Genomic DNA, 14,570 nt, shown 5'->3' on the forward strand with positions numbered 1-14,570 from the left:
AAAAGAAACAGGGAGAAACAAGGCGGGACAAGGGCAGATAAGGGTTGAGGCCAGGCCAAGAGTGAGAGTAGAGGAGGACTGGGTTGCCAAACGTGGATGACAATCAGGGCCATGATGCCCAGGTCAGCTCACTCTTCTCAGCTCAGGCTACACCCTGAGTGGATGCCTTGGTGCTCCACCCAGATTCCCGGTACTGACTGTGAGTTTTGGCTGCCGATGGCTCGCCATCTCTGGACTTGCCCTTGGCCTAGAGGGCAGCCAATTAGCTGACTGACAGGGGCATAAAAGACCAGCCTCCCTGCTTCAGGTGGGATCCTTTCTGTCATGCGATTGTCCACCCAGAGCTTCCCACAGGATCAAGCCAAAACCAGACTCAGCTGTGAAGCACATTCTTGCTTCCCCACCCCCTGCCCCGCCCTGCTTCCCCTCCTCCTTTCTCCTAAGAGTTTGCTCCGCTATAAACCACGTGCCCCCCAAATCCCCATCTCAGTCTCCACATCAAGGGAACCAGATCTAAGACACTTCTCTGACTACAAATTGCACCTTAGCTCCGGTGCCTAGGATGCTGTGTCAGCCCCTAATCAGCCTTCAGTACACAATAATGAGTTTTTAAAAATTTTTCAGCCCGGCGTGGTGGCTCACTTCTGTAATCCCAGCACTTTGGGAGGCCAAGGCGGGCAGATCACCTGAGGTCAGAAGTTTGAGAGCGGCCTGGCCAACATGAAGAAACCCTGTCTCTACTAAAAATACAAAAATTAGCTGGGCCTGGTGGCGTGCACCTGTAATCCCAGCTGCTAGGGGGGCTGAGGCAGAAGAATCGCTTGAACTCGGGAGGTGGAGGTTGTAGTGAGCCAAGGTTTCGCCAATGCACTCCAGCCTGGGTGACAGAGCAAGACTCCATCTAAAAAAATAAATAAATAAATAATTCTAGTTTCTCACTGTGATACTGCAGTAAATAATGCTAAATATTCATAGTATATGTGGTTAATTGAAAGAAAGAGTGATTGGTTGACTTAATCTCTAGATGGGTGATAAGTAGGTGGGGGAATTTTTTGTAGGATCGCCCCCACCACACACACACACACACACACACACACACACACACAGACACACACACACACACTCTAACCAGATTTCCATGGCTCATCCCAGTACCTCCTGTCTACATATAAGCCACCTGCTTATGTCTACGAAAAGTCAAAGACAGATAATCCAGTTTGTGGATTATCCAGACACCCAGCTGGCATGTTCCTCCTCAATATAGCCGACGTGAACCCTCCCTCTGCTCCAGCACTTTCTTGGGAGTAGGGGGTGGGCAGAGGCAGGCAGCAGGGGACGGCTGGATGACGAAACCTCAGTCTGTCAACACTGTTGCTGCTGCCTCAGCAGTCTGATGAAAGATCAGAAACTATTGGGTAAAATCATGTTAGGAATTTTCTGTGGATTCCAGGTATCTGGGCTTATCATCAAGCAGGACAAGGGCAGATAAGGGTTGAAGGTTGCGATTAACAAGTAGAAAATTAAGAGCTTTTGTATGGTGAAAACACCTTGAACAAGGCCAGGAAAATCACCTGCTAAGTAACCAGGTTTGGATCACTGAGAATCATAGTATGATAAGATGACACTTAAAATGATTTAAGATATGCAAAGTCCTCTCCTATTCTGAAAGCTTTCCAGGAAAAGAAGTATGTGGATTTTTCAGGTTTTTCAGTCATTCCTATCAAGGACTTCCTACAGTTTACTCTCCTTCCAGTCTGTTGCAGTTCTGGTCTGTTTATCTCTCTTTTTTTTTTCAAACAGGGTCTCACTCTGTCACTGAGGCTGGAGTGCAGTGACCTGATCACAAGGACTGTAGCCTCAACCTCATGGGTTCAAGCAATCTTCCCTCAGCCTCCTGAGTAGCTGGAACCACAGGTGCCACCATGTCTGGCTAATTTTTCTTTTTTTTTTTAACAAGACAGGGTCTTGTTTAGTGGCCCAGGCTGGTCTTGAACTCTGAGCTCAGGCAATCCTCCTCCCTCAGCCTCCCAAAGCACTGAGATTACAGATGTGAACCACTGCACCCAGCCCTGTTTTTCTTCTGATTTCAGACAAAAAATAGAACAGCAAATCTTTCTCTTTTTTTATGCATAGTGTGCTTTCCCCCAAATCTGTGAACCTGCACTATCCATAGAAACAGAATGTGAACCACATATGTAATTTTAATATTTCTGATAGCCACATTTTAAGGTTAAAAAGAAACAACCAAAACTAATTTTAACCATTTTATTTAATTCATTATATAAAAAAAATCACTTCAACATATGTATAACCAATATAAAAAGTACCAATAAGAAATTTTACATTCTGGCCGGGCACGGTGGCTCAAGCCTGTAATCCCAGCACTTTGGGAGGCCGAGGCGGGTGGATCACGAGGTCAAGAGATCGAGACCATCCTGGTCAACATGGTGAAACCCCGTCTCTACTAAAAATACAAAAAACATTAGCTGGGCATGGTGGCGCATGCCTGTAATCCCAGCTACTCAGGAGGCTGAGGCAGGAGAATTGCCTGAACCCAGGAGGCAGAGGTTGCGGTGAGCCGAGATCGCGCCATTGCACTCCAGCCTGGGTAACAAGAGTGAAACTCCGTCTCAAAAAAAAAAAAAGAAATTTTACATTATTTTTTCATATTAAGGCTCTGAATCTGTTGTATATTTTACACTTACAGCACGTCTCAGTTGACACCAGCCACAGTGCCCATGTTCAATTACCAAGTGTGGCTCATGGCTGCCATATTGGACACCCCAGTTCTAGAGCTTGGGAGTCCCTTCCCCGACATCTGCCCTATAACCTACTCCTCTGGGGTAGGAGGCAGAGAATGTGGATCTAGATACAGCATATCCTCAGATGACAGTGGGAGGAGTTTGGGGAGAGGAGTGGTGGACAGAGTCTGGGAGTGTCCCAGGCCAGGTAATTACAGGGAAGGGAGGAAGGAAACGGTGTCTATTAAACCTCAAACTGGGGCCTTTCCTCCTGAGCAGTAGGTGGAGCCAGGAAAGTGCTCCAAAGCCCACAATGCTCCAAGTCCCTCATTAATCAGAATACTTAATTCTGGCTCCAAGTTGAGTTATTTTCCTTACCTTCTCCAGGAAGCTTTCCCAGATAAACTCTCCAATCTTAACTGATAGAGACCTTGTCTCTAAAAAAGTAAAATAATTAGCTGGGCATGGTGGCACACGCTGGTAGTTCCAGCTACTTGGGAGGCTGAGATGGGAGAATCTCTTGAAACTGGGAGGTCAAGGCTGCAGTGAGTCAGGATTGCTTTACAGTGCTCCAGCCTCGATAACAGAGCAAAACTCTGTCTCGAAAAAAAAAAAAAAAAAAAAGAGATGAAGAGAGAAAGACTATGAAAGAGCTTCCCATGCCCACCTTGTACTGAGAACCATAGAAAGTGAACTAGGAAAGATCTGATATTGCCTACTCAGTCCCCTCACTTTACAGATGACAGAGGCCGAGAGACTAGGAATGACTTGGTCAGGGTCGCAGAAATTGGTGGCAGAGCCAAGTCTTAACCCATATGTTGCCCTGTGGGCTACTGTTTGGGGTGCTGCACAGTCAGACTGGTGGCTCTGTTCCTCCCCCATCAGGCTGGGAGAGTTCCAGAGAGTGAGTAAGCAATTCTGTCTTCTCTCCCCTTAAGGATAAGAGAGGCATCTGGAATGGAAAGCATGGTAATCTTATGAAAACAAACACAATCAAAAGCACAGAACCACATTCAACAACAAGCTTTTGAAACCCAGCTGTCCCCCCACCCTCCTCCAAGGCATTTCTCATTAGATTTAACAAATTTAATAGGAGGAAGTGGGGAATGCTAAAGAGATGAGCCCTCCAGCCTCCCCACCTCCCCTCCACCCCACTCCACTGAGGGAGGCATAGACCCAGGATTATCCCAGGAGCCTGAGTGGCCCAAGCAGAAGCCAAGCCCTAAACACTCCAGAGTGACCAAGATATCTGCTACTTCAGGCTTCTGCTTCCTTTTCCAAGAGTCTTTGAGCTATAGCAGTTGGTGGGAGTCCCTACACGGCGGTGGGGTGTCTGTCTGGGGGGAGGTCCAGGGCTCTGCTGCTGCCCAATTCTTTTGGGCTAAAGTTTCCTCCTCTGTGTTCCCTTCAGAACATACACTCTTGGTCACAGCCTTACTTCTTCCCTAAGCCAAGTCCCGGGAATCTATTTCAGGACTTGTTTCGCCCACTCTGCCTGACGTCTGTGACAAGCTGGGTGCTAGGGAGTCCTCACCATCTGCCTACCTCCGCCACCAGCCAGGCAGTCCCAGGTGGCGCTCAATCCTTATCCCCAGAAAGTGAGCCCAAGCTCACTCACTGTCTCTCCAAATCCTCTGCTGAGTTGTTGGTGATTTTATTCCATGCCACCCAAAAAGCAAGGACACCTTTACTGGCAGTTCTGGTGAAAAAAAAAAAAAAGGCCAGATGCAGTGGCTCATGCCTGTAATCCCAGTACTTCAGGAGGCTGAGGTGGGCAGATCACAAGGTCAGGAGTTCAAGACCAGCATGGCCAACATGGTGAAACCCTGTCTCTACTAAAAAATGCAAAAATTAGCCGGGTGTGGTGGCGTGCGCCTGTAGACCCAGCTACTCAGGAGGCTGAGGCAGGATAATCACTGTAACCTGGGAGGCAGAGGTTGCAGTAAACCGAGATCACGCCACTGCACTCCAGCCTGGGTGAGAGAGCAAGACTCTGTCTCAATCAATAAATCAATGAAGAATAAGAAGAAGAAGAACAAGAACAAGAACAAGCAGAAAAGCAACAGCACTGTAATGTCTCTCCTACCGTATACACACATCTCAACTTGAAGAAGCCTGGAAATCTGGAGATGGAGGAAGAGGAAGCTGGATTAAATTTCCCTCCCACCCAAACCTCTGCACAAACACATAAACTTTGGCAGTATCTATGACAACTTTAAATACATATACCCGGCCGGGCACAGTTGCTCACGCCTGTAATCCCAGCACTTTGGGAGGCCAAGGCAGGCGGATTATCTGAGGTCGGGAGTCCCAGACCAGCCTGACCAGCATGGAGAAACCCTGTCTCTATTAAAAATACAAAAAATTAGCCGAGCATGGTGGCGCATGCCTGTAATCCCAGCTACTTGTGAGGCTGAGGCAGGAGAATGGTTTGAACCTGGGAGGCAGAGGATGCGGTGAGCTGAGATTGCATCATTACACTCCAAACTGGGCAACAAAAGAGAAACTGTCTCAAAAAAAAAAAATGCATATACCCTTTGACACAACAATTGAACCTCTAGGAATATATCTTATAGGAAATCTTCCCCGAGTGTACCAAAAAATATACATGCAAGGAGGACCATGGCTGTGGGCAGACATGAGATTTAATTAATTAATTATGGTACATTCATACAATGGAATCTCATGTGGTCATCAAAAAGAATGAGAAAAATCCAGATAGAAGCCTTTCCTTCTGAAGCCCCTCCTCCTGAGGGCAAAGATGGCAGTGGTGTCATGGAATAATGGAACGCATGGAATAATGTCCAAGATATAAATGAGAAAAGCAAAACTATTTGTTTCATATAATCCCATGTAGGTTCTATAGACATACCTCTTTTGTACATACAGAGAAAAAAATATCCGGAAGAATACATAAAAACCTGTTCACACCAGGCCAGGTGGCTCACGCTTGCAATCCCAGCACTTTGGGAGGCTGAGGCGGGCAGATCATCTGAGGTCAGGAGTTCGAGAACAGCCTGACCAACATGGAGAAACCCTGTCTTTATATATTTTTAAAAAATAAATAAATAAACCTATTCACAACGGTTAGCTCTAAAGTTGAGATTATAAAGTGTCTTTTCTTTTCTTTTCTTTTCTTTTTTTTTTTGAGACAGGATTTCACTTTGTCCCCCAGGCTAGTGTGCAGTGGCACAATCTCGGCTGACTACAGCCTTGACCTCCCAGGTTCCAGGGATGCTCCTTCCTCAGCCTCCCAAGTAGCAGGAACTACAGGCATGTGCCACCAATGCATGGCTAATTTTTGTATTTTTTGTAGAGATAGGGTTTCGATATGTTGCCCAGGCTGGTTTTGAACTCTTTTTTTTTCTCTCTCTCTTTTCTTTTTGTGTCTTCTGGTCTTGAACTCTTTTTTTTTTTTTTTTTTTTTGGAGACGGAGTTTCACTCTTGTTACCCAGACTGGAGTACAATGGCGCGATCTCGGCTCACCGCAACCTCCACCTCCTGGGTTCAAGCAATTCTCCTGCCTCAGCCTCCTGAGTAGCTGGGATTACAGGCACGTGCCACCATGCTCAGCTAATTTTTTGTAGTTTTTTTAGTAGAGACAGGGTTTCACCATGTTGACCAGGATGGTCTTGATCTCTTGATCTCGTGATCCACCCGCCTCGGCCTCCCAAAGTGCTGGGATTACAAGCGTGATCCACCGTGCCCGGCCTGGTCTTGATCTCTTGAGCTCAAGGAATCCACCTGCCTCAGCCTCCCAAAGTGCTAGGATTACAGGCGTGAGCCAATGTGCAGAGCCAGTTTCTTCGTTTTCTTTTTTTTGAATTTTTCATTAAACAAGTTTGCGAGTTTAGATTTCTTCATTTTCTAAATATAGATTTCTTCCACATAGAGATCTATAAGATCTATTACTTTTGCAATGAAGGGGAGAAATTTTTTCTTTTTAAAAAGAAGGAATGGCTGGGCATGGTGGCTCACGCCTACAATCCCAACACTCTGGGAGGCTGAGGAGGGTGGATCACCTGAGGTCAGGAGTTAGAGACCAGCCTGACCAACATGGTGAAACCCCATCTCTACTAAAAATATCAAAAAAAAAAAAAAAAAAGTTAGCTGGGCATGGTAGCAGGTGCCTGTAATCTCAGATACTCGGGAGGCTGAGGCAGGAGCATCACTTGAACCTGGGAGGCAGAGGTTGCAGTGAGCCAAGATCACACCATTGCACTCCAGCCTGGGCAGCAAAACAAGAGCAAAACTCCGTCTCAAAAGAAGGAGGCAGGCCGGGCGCGGTGGCTCAAGCCTGTAATCCCAGCACTTTGGGAGGCCGAGGCGGGTGGATCACAAGGTCAAGAGATCGAGACCATCCTGGTCAACATGGTGAAACCCCGTCTCTACTAAAAATACAAAAAATCAGCTGGGCATGGTGGCGCATGCCTGTAGTCCCAGCTACTCAGGAGGCTGAGGCAGGAGAATTGCCTGAACCCAGGAGGCGGAGGTTGCGGTGAGCCGAGATCGCGCCATTGCACTCCAGCCTGGGTAACATGAGTGAAACTCCTTCTCAAAAAAAAAAAAAGAAGGAGGCAGAGGAGGAAGTGGAGGGGGAAGGGGAAGGGGAAGGGGAGGGGAAGGAACTGGCTGGGTACAGTGGCTCACACCTGTAATTCCAGCATGTTGGGAGGCCAAGGAGAGTGGATCACATGAGGTCAGGAGTTCAAGACCAGCCTGGTCAACATGGAGAAACCTCATCTCTACTAAAAGTACAAAAATTAGCTGGACATGGTGGTGCATGCCTGTAATCCCAGCTACTCGGGGGCTGAAGCAGGAGAATCGCTTTAACCCAGGAGGCGAAGGTTTCCGAGAGCCAAGATCATACCACTGTACTCCAGCCTGGCTGACAGAGTGAGAGCCGGTCTCAAAAAAAAAAAAAAAAAAAAAAGGTAAAGTAAAAATTTAAAGAAAAAAAAGCCAGGCGCAGTGGCTCACGCCTGTAATCCCAACACTTTGGGAAGCCGAGGCGAGTCAAGAGATTGAGACCACCCCGGCCAACATGATGAAACCCCATCTCTACTAAAATACAAAAATTAGCTGGGTGTGGTGGCGCACACCTGTAGTCCCAGATACTCGGGAAGGCTGAGGCAGGAGAATTGCTTGAATCTGGGAGGCGGAAGTTGCAGTGACCCAAGATCATGCCACTGCACCCCAGCCTGGCGCCTGGCAACAGAGCAAGACTCTGTCTCAAAAACAAAAAAAAAGGAACATAGAACATGACTGGGTGTGGTGATTGGTGGCTTGTATTGGTAATCCCAGTGCTTTAGGAGGCCAAGGTGGGAGGATCGCCTGAGGTCAGGGGTTCAAGACTACCCTAGGCAAGAGAGTAGACCCCATCTCTACAAAAATAAAAAATAAAAAGAATAGGAACATCTAACATGTTCAATTTTTTTTTTTTTTAAGGGAACAGCAAATACCCTCTTCTGGCTCATCCAGGGGAGGAGGTCCCATGCATCCACCCACAAACTCCCCAATAGATGGCCTTGGAAATGAAGTGCAGCCACACTGCCCACCCCTTCCAGCCGAATGCTGGCCTGGGCCTCCCTTGCATCCCTTATTCCCTCCCTTTCCTCTACCCATTGGCCCCATTCAAAACAAGCTTGTGTTAGAGAACATGCTGTCCTGTGTGCTCCTAGCACTTGGGCAGAACTCAGCACTTCCCAGGCCGTGGTGGAGGCATCCATCTCAAGAAAGACTTGCAATGACACATGGTCAGGATGAAAGGGGGATGGGAACTTCTGGCCAGATTGGAGACCAGACCTCTGCTGGGCTTAGGAGATAAAGCTGTCACTCCCCAGGAAGGGGAGTGGGAAAGCGGAAAGCTGGCCCTTAATCTAATCAAGGAGAGGGAAGACGGAGGGGGAATCAGAGCTCTGAGATGCTGTCCTGGCTCCCTGTCTCCCACCTCCTGTCTCCTGCCCTGGCAATAAAAAGAGCTGGCCTGGGAGGAAGGAGTTGGATGCACTGCTAAGTAGCTGTGTATCTGCGGGCAAGTCATTGCCCACTCTGGGCCTTAGGAACTTCTTTCCTTCCTCCTTCCTTTGTTTTCCTTGAGCCTTTGCAGAATTGAGAGGACTGGAAAGGGCATGGGAAAGTGGGGGACCCCTGGCGTCTTTGTCCTCATGATGAGGAGCTCCAGGAAGGGAAGGCTTCCATCTGGATTTTACATTCCAACCTATGCAAGAAGGGGTCGCTGGAGGGGGAAGGGCAGCTCAGAAGAAAGCCCCAACTCTGGGGCTGGGCGCAGTGGCTCACACCTATAATCCCAGCACTTTGGGAGGCCGAGGCAGGCAGATCACTTGAGGTCAGGAGTTCAGGACCAGCCTGACCAATGTGGCAAAACCCCATCTCTACTAAAAATACAGACATTTCCCATGCATGGTGGTACATGCCTGTAATTCCAGCTACTCAAGAGGCTGAAGCATGAGAATCACTTGAACCTGGGAGGTGGAGGTTGCAGTGAGCTGAGATCGCGCCGTTGCACTCCAGCCTGGGTGACAGAGCAAGACTCTGTTTGAAAAAAATAAATAAATAAAAAGCCTTAACTCTAGAACTCTGGGTCTACAGGTTTCCTTCAACTTCACAGGCATCCAGCCTCAGCCACCACTCTGGGTCCCCAGGGAAGCTCTCCTTGGCACCAATGCCAGGGTCTCAAAGAAATCCTACTTAATAGAGAAGCCAGTCCAGGGGAAGTACAACCTCACCCTCCACCCTGACCATACCCTCATTCCTTGCCCTTGCCCTGAGTTCAAAATGCAGAATCCCTGGGTAGGACTGCTGAGTGGGAGGTTCTCTCTCCCTCTTTCATCCCCCTGCAGACAGGGAGGGTTCTAACCAGCTAGGGAAGGAGTGTGGTTGGAAGAGCCAAAATCAGGAGCTGACACCTTGGAGGCCCCTCTGCTAGGGATGGGGGACACCTCTGCACGTCTTCCCCCAAATCTGGAGACCTAAGTCCACCAAGTGACAAGAAATGAAAATATATCCCTTAAGATTTAAAGACAGAAGAGCAGAATTTGGGTGAGGTGGGGCGGGGTAGGGTGGGGTGGGGAGGGGAGGAGAGCGCTCCTGGCAGGACAGAGGGTCAGTTCTGGCCAGTTCCTTTCCAGCCTGGCCTCCTCGACCTGTCCCTGGGCTATAGGACTGCCCAAAAGACTGGGCGAGAAGAGTCACAGGTGTGCCTGGGGGAGGGGCCCGTAGCATGTGTTCCCAGCAGAACCAGCCCAGCAGTTCTGTCAAGTAGGCCCCAGCACTGACGCACACTTGGGCACCCTTCCGCATCAATACACACCCACCCCCATCCTGCCAGCCACAGGGATGGGAGGGGAACAAATCTGAGTTTTTGGCAGCACCTGGTAGGAAGAAGCAAGTTCCTTAGGAAAACTTCTGCAGAAGTGGGGGTTGCCGGCACCTCCTCTTTGTTCCCAGGTCCTTTCATCTGATTCCAGAGGAGAGGAGGCAGAGTGTGGGGGAAGCGGGGTGTGGAGAACGATGAACCTGCTCTGGGGAGTCTGCCTTTACACAAAGGGTGGCAGGGGGTAACTGGAGGGCTGGGCAACTGGAAATAATTGTACTTGGTTTTTTTTCTTTTTTAGAGACATGGTCTCCCTATGTTGCCTAGGCTGGCCTTGAACTCCTGGGCCCAAGCCATCCTCCTGCCTCAGCCTCCCAAAGTGCTGGGATTACAGGCGTGAGCCACCACGCCCAGCCCTGTGCTTGGTTTTTACTCACTGCTCCCACCAGAAGACTAAGAGGATCTAACTGCTCTGCATTATCAGACATAGCTGGCCCTGGTGCTGCTGAGTAGGGGCACTCAAGCCCTTGAGATGTTGGCATTTTATTCTTACAATCACCACAAACACTGGGGGCTTATGTCTTCCCCCTTCTGTCTTGGAGGGTGTATGTTCGGCAGTCCTCACCGACACCAACCACAGACAGCTACTACTTCTCCCTCTCCCGTGGGAAGAGCTACCGTTCCAAAGCTGGAAAACGCATGGCTTAGTCACCAGGGCCAAGCTGGCTCAATCCAGCCGAGGCCTCCCCAGCACCAGCCACTGCCATCATGCCTCCGAGCCAGTCAGCAGGACTGAGTACACAGAGGTGACTTAAGGCCAGGGAGGAATTACTTTCCATTCTCACCACATCCTATAAGGAGGAAAAAAAATCAACGTGAGACTGGAGAAGTGGGCAGGATAGGAACAGAATGGCTCTTTTTTTAATTGAGACGGAGTTTCGCTCTTGTTACCCAGGCTGGAGTGCAATGGCGCGATCTCGGCTCACCGCAACCTCCGCCTTCTGGGTTCAGGCAATTCTCCTGCCTCAGCCTCCTGAGTAGCTGGGATTACAGGCACGCACCACCATGCCCAGCTAATTTTTTTTGTATTTTTGGTAGAGACGGGGTTTCACCATGTTGACCAGGATGGTCTCGATCTCTTGACCTTGTGATCCACCCGCCTCGGCCTCCCAAAGTGCTGGGATTACAGGCTTGAGCCACCGCGCCCGGCCCAGAATGGCTCTTTCAGGACTTACTTCTATAGTGCCCCCAAGGTCAAGAACCTAGGAGCAGCTCAGACCAGCAAAATTTGAAGTTAAATCTGCAAGGAGCAGTTGATATAAGGGACAAAACCCAGAGGATGAGGGGAAGGGTGTTAAATCAGAGAAAAAGGAAGTGACCCCACCCAAAAGGCTACAGAGATCAGGCAATAGCTTGAGGGGTTTTCAGCTCCTCCCTATCACTTCCACTAGCCATCCATAACACACAAGCTGATTTTTGTAAGTGCTTGCTTTGCAAACTCAGCTTCAAGAGAATTCTCCCTCTTCCCCTCCCCCCAATGCCACATAGAAATCTTGGACTATCTCTGAGGCAAGATAAGGAGAGGAAAAGGCCAGACCAAAGTAAGAGTTACAGAGTTAGCAGTCTTTAATAACTTACAGGCAAGTGCTAAAAAACAGTTAATACAGAGGACACAGGCGGCTTATAAAAAGGGTCATGGATCTACAAATGTTGGGGAGGGGTTCTTGGCACTTTCACAGACACAAAAATAAAAACTATGTGACTGGTATCCCTAGAAAAGCAGCCTGGGGAGACTCCCCAGTTGGGGGGACAGAGGATGGGGAGACCATTCTTTCATCCCAAACACATTCTCCAAGCCACTTTCCATCCCCCCCAAAAACATATCCAATTAAAAAGCCAGAGAAGAAAAACGAGGAACAGGGTCGAGGTAGAGTCACAGTTTACATTTACACCTCCCCGTTTCTGCAGCCCCCACTTCTCCAGAGAGGATGAGGGAGAGATGTGCAAGGCCATCCCATCTCCCATCCCCACCCCAATGTGGCACCAAACAGGACCCCCACACCCCTCCCCCATGCTCCTCTATCCTTCATAGAGGTGGACAGGTCCTGCACCCAGGCTGACTGAGAGGTCACAGGCTGGCCACACACACCCTGTCCAAGTGTGCAGATCCCTACTAGGTGGGGGGCAAGGGAGGTAGAGGGCTCGGGTCACCGTCTCTTCTTGCTGCCCCGAGCGGCCTTCTTCCTCTTGAGGATCATCTCGTAGAGGCGCTCCAGGCCCTGCTGCAGGCCCAGACCGTCCACAGCGCTGCAGCCTTGCACATGGGTGAGAGTGGCGGCTGCTAGCTCTCGGACTGCCAGCCTCTTCTCCACCTCGGCAGCGCTCAGTGCCCCGGGCTGGTCCTGCTTGTTGGCCAGCACCAGCACCGGCACACCCTGGTTGTCCGAGGCCCGGCTGATTCGGTGCAACTCCACCTTGGCCTCCTCCAGCCGTTCGGCCTCCGCAGCGTCCACCACAAACACCAGCCCGTCTGTCCGGCGGGTGTAGGAGCGCCAGAGCGGCCTCAGCTTCTCCTGCCCCCCGACGTCCCACACTTGGAAGGTGATGCCACGCGACCCCCCGAGGGGCACCCGGATCTTCTCGGTGTTGAAGCCTTTGGTGGGGACACTCTGGACAAACTCCTTGAACTTGAGGCGGTAAAGGAGGGAGGTCTTTCCAGCAGAGTCCAGCCCAATGACCACGACATGCAGGGCTTGGAAGTGGGGCAAGAAGGAGGAGGCGGTGGGTGCCATCTCAGTCAAGTGGTTCCCCATAGTGAACTAAGGCGCCTAGTAGAGGCAGGGAGGAGGCCTTGAAATTGCAGGTTCCAGGGAGCACTCCTGGGTTTTCTGAACCAAGAAAAAGTCATGGGAGAAAAAGGAGATGTTTAATAACACACACAAGATTTGCAACTTCTTGATCCCTTCCCAAATCAGCCGCCTTTTAAAAATTCCTTGCCTTTTATTTTTAAGCTGCAAGTGTAACAGAGGGTCTTCCCCACTCTCTAGGGGGTCATGAGGGGGGCGATGGGACCTAGAGAGACCTGCAGGTCCTGGGCCACTCAAGCTGGGGGTAAGGGCTCGATCCGTGGACGGTGGGCTTCTAGAGCCTCTTCTCAGAGCTTATGGCGCCATCCCCCAGGCAAGATCCCCGCGGGAAGTGAGAAGTCGACAGTGTCCCCAAACTAAGAGTTGGGGTGCAGACGCTGAGGCCGGAGATTGAGTCTGGCTCCCACCGGCCCTCCGCACCCCAAGCCATTGACACAGTGCCCTTCCTTACTCAGCGACCCCCGCCCCACCGCCCCGCGACACTCCCCTGCCCGCCTGCCCTCCTCCAATCGCCAACACTAGCTCCAGCGGCCCCCACCGGGGCCGCCTCAGCACGGTCTGGAGTGTCCCCTTACCTCTTGTGAGCCGCGCTCTCCTCGCGCCTTTCCCGGCCAAACACCACATCCGCCCCGCAAGACCCCAGCAGCCACCCAACGCGCCTCCACCGCCGCCTCTGCGGAGCCTGCCTAGGGCTCAGCCTTAAAAACCCGCGTGTGACGTCACGAGGCGCGGGCCAATCAGCGGGGCGGGGCGGGGAGCTACGGGCGCTGCAGCCACCGCCGCAAGCTAAGAGACGCTTCCCCAATTTGTGGCCGCTCTATTTGATTTTTTTCAACCACATTCTAATATTTGGAATTAAACCTGGAATTAATCCAGAATGAAGGGTGGGAGGGGCAAAAGGAACGTGCCTGGCAGCGTTTGACTCGGGAGGAAATATATGAATACCCTAATATTTGCACTACCACCGCATCCCCTCCCCCAGGCGGAAATACCACCCCATATAGAGGCTGACAAGTCTTTCTCCTTTATCGTTCATAATTCAATTGTCAAACCTGTGTGAACCTGGAACCCCACAAAGCAGCTGTTTCACAGCGCTAAGCCCATTACCCACAAGAGCCTGTTAGGGACTGTCTGCCTTTTACAGGTAAACAAAGCCATGAAGGGTTAAATGACTTACCAAAGGTTACACATAGCTAGTAAGCGGCTGAGCGAGGATGTTTGAGTCCAGAGCCTGGACCCCTCACCACTTGGCTTTCCCTCTCTCTTATCAGGGAAGCTGTAGGGCTAAGCATCCTCAATAGAAATCCCTCAATTGCTAGCTGAGTTTAGTCCAGCAGCAGACCCCTCAAAGGCCTTCCTTGTTGAAATAGATTGACAAAGACAGAATTATTTATCACTCAACAGTGTGTTTAGGTGCAGTAGCTTACACCTGTAATCCCAGTACTTTGAGAGGCCGAGGCAGGCAGATCACTTGAGCTCAGGAGTTCGAGACCAGCCTGGACAACAGGGTGAAACCTCATCTCTACTAAAAAGACAAAAATTAGCCGGTAATCGTGGTACATGCCTGTAATCCCAGCTACTCAGGAGGCTGAGGCAGGAGAATCGCTTGAACCCAGAGGTGGAGG

General features: G+C 50.2%; 1 protein-coding gene across 3 annotated transcripts; it reads right to left on the bottom strand.

The window, feature by feature from the left end:
- Positions 1-11,680: 11,680 nt before the first annotated feature.
- Positions 11,681-14,437, bottom strand: ARL4D (ADP ribosylation factor like GTPase 4D). Of its 3 annotated transcripts, none has more exons than XM_032279504.1 (2): positions 13,521-14,437; positions 11,681-12,957 (listed from the first exon to the last, which is right to left on the bottom strand). In XM_032279504.1, the coding sequence occupies exon 2, from the start codon at positions 12,889-12,891 to the stop codon at positions 12,286-12,288; it is 606 nt and encodes a 201-aa protein (XP_032135395.1). In that variant the 5' UTR covers positions 12,892-12,957; positions 13,521-14,437; the 3' UTR covers positions 11,681-12,285. The 3 variants fall into 3 exon arrangements, with proteins under 3 accessions (XP_032135395.1, XP_032135398.1, XP_032135396.1); XM_032279507.1 differs by having other exon boundaries at positions 11,681-12,966; XM_032279505.1 differs by having other exon boundaries at positions 11,681-13,301.
- Positions 14,438-14,570: the final 133 nt, after the last annotated feature.

Source organism: Sapajus apella, unplaced genomic scaffold (assembly GCF_009761245.1).
Source record: "Sapajus apella isolate SASKATOON/1434 unplaced genomic scaffold, GSC_monkey_1.0 scaffold12, whole genome shotgun sequence".
Lineage (NCBI taxonomy): Eukaryota > Metazoa > Chordata > Mammalia > Primates > Cebidae > Sapajus > Sapajus apella.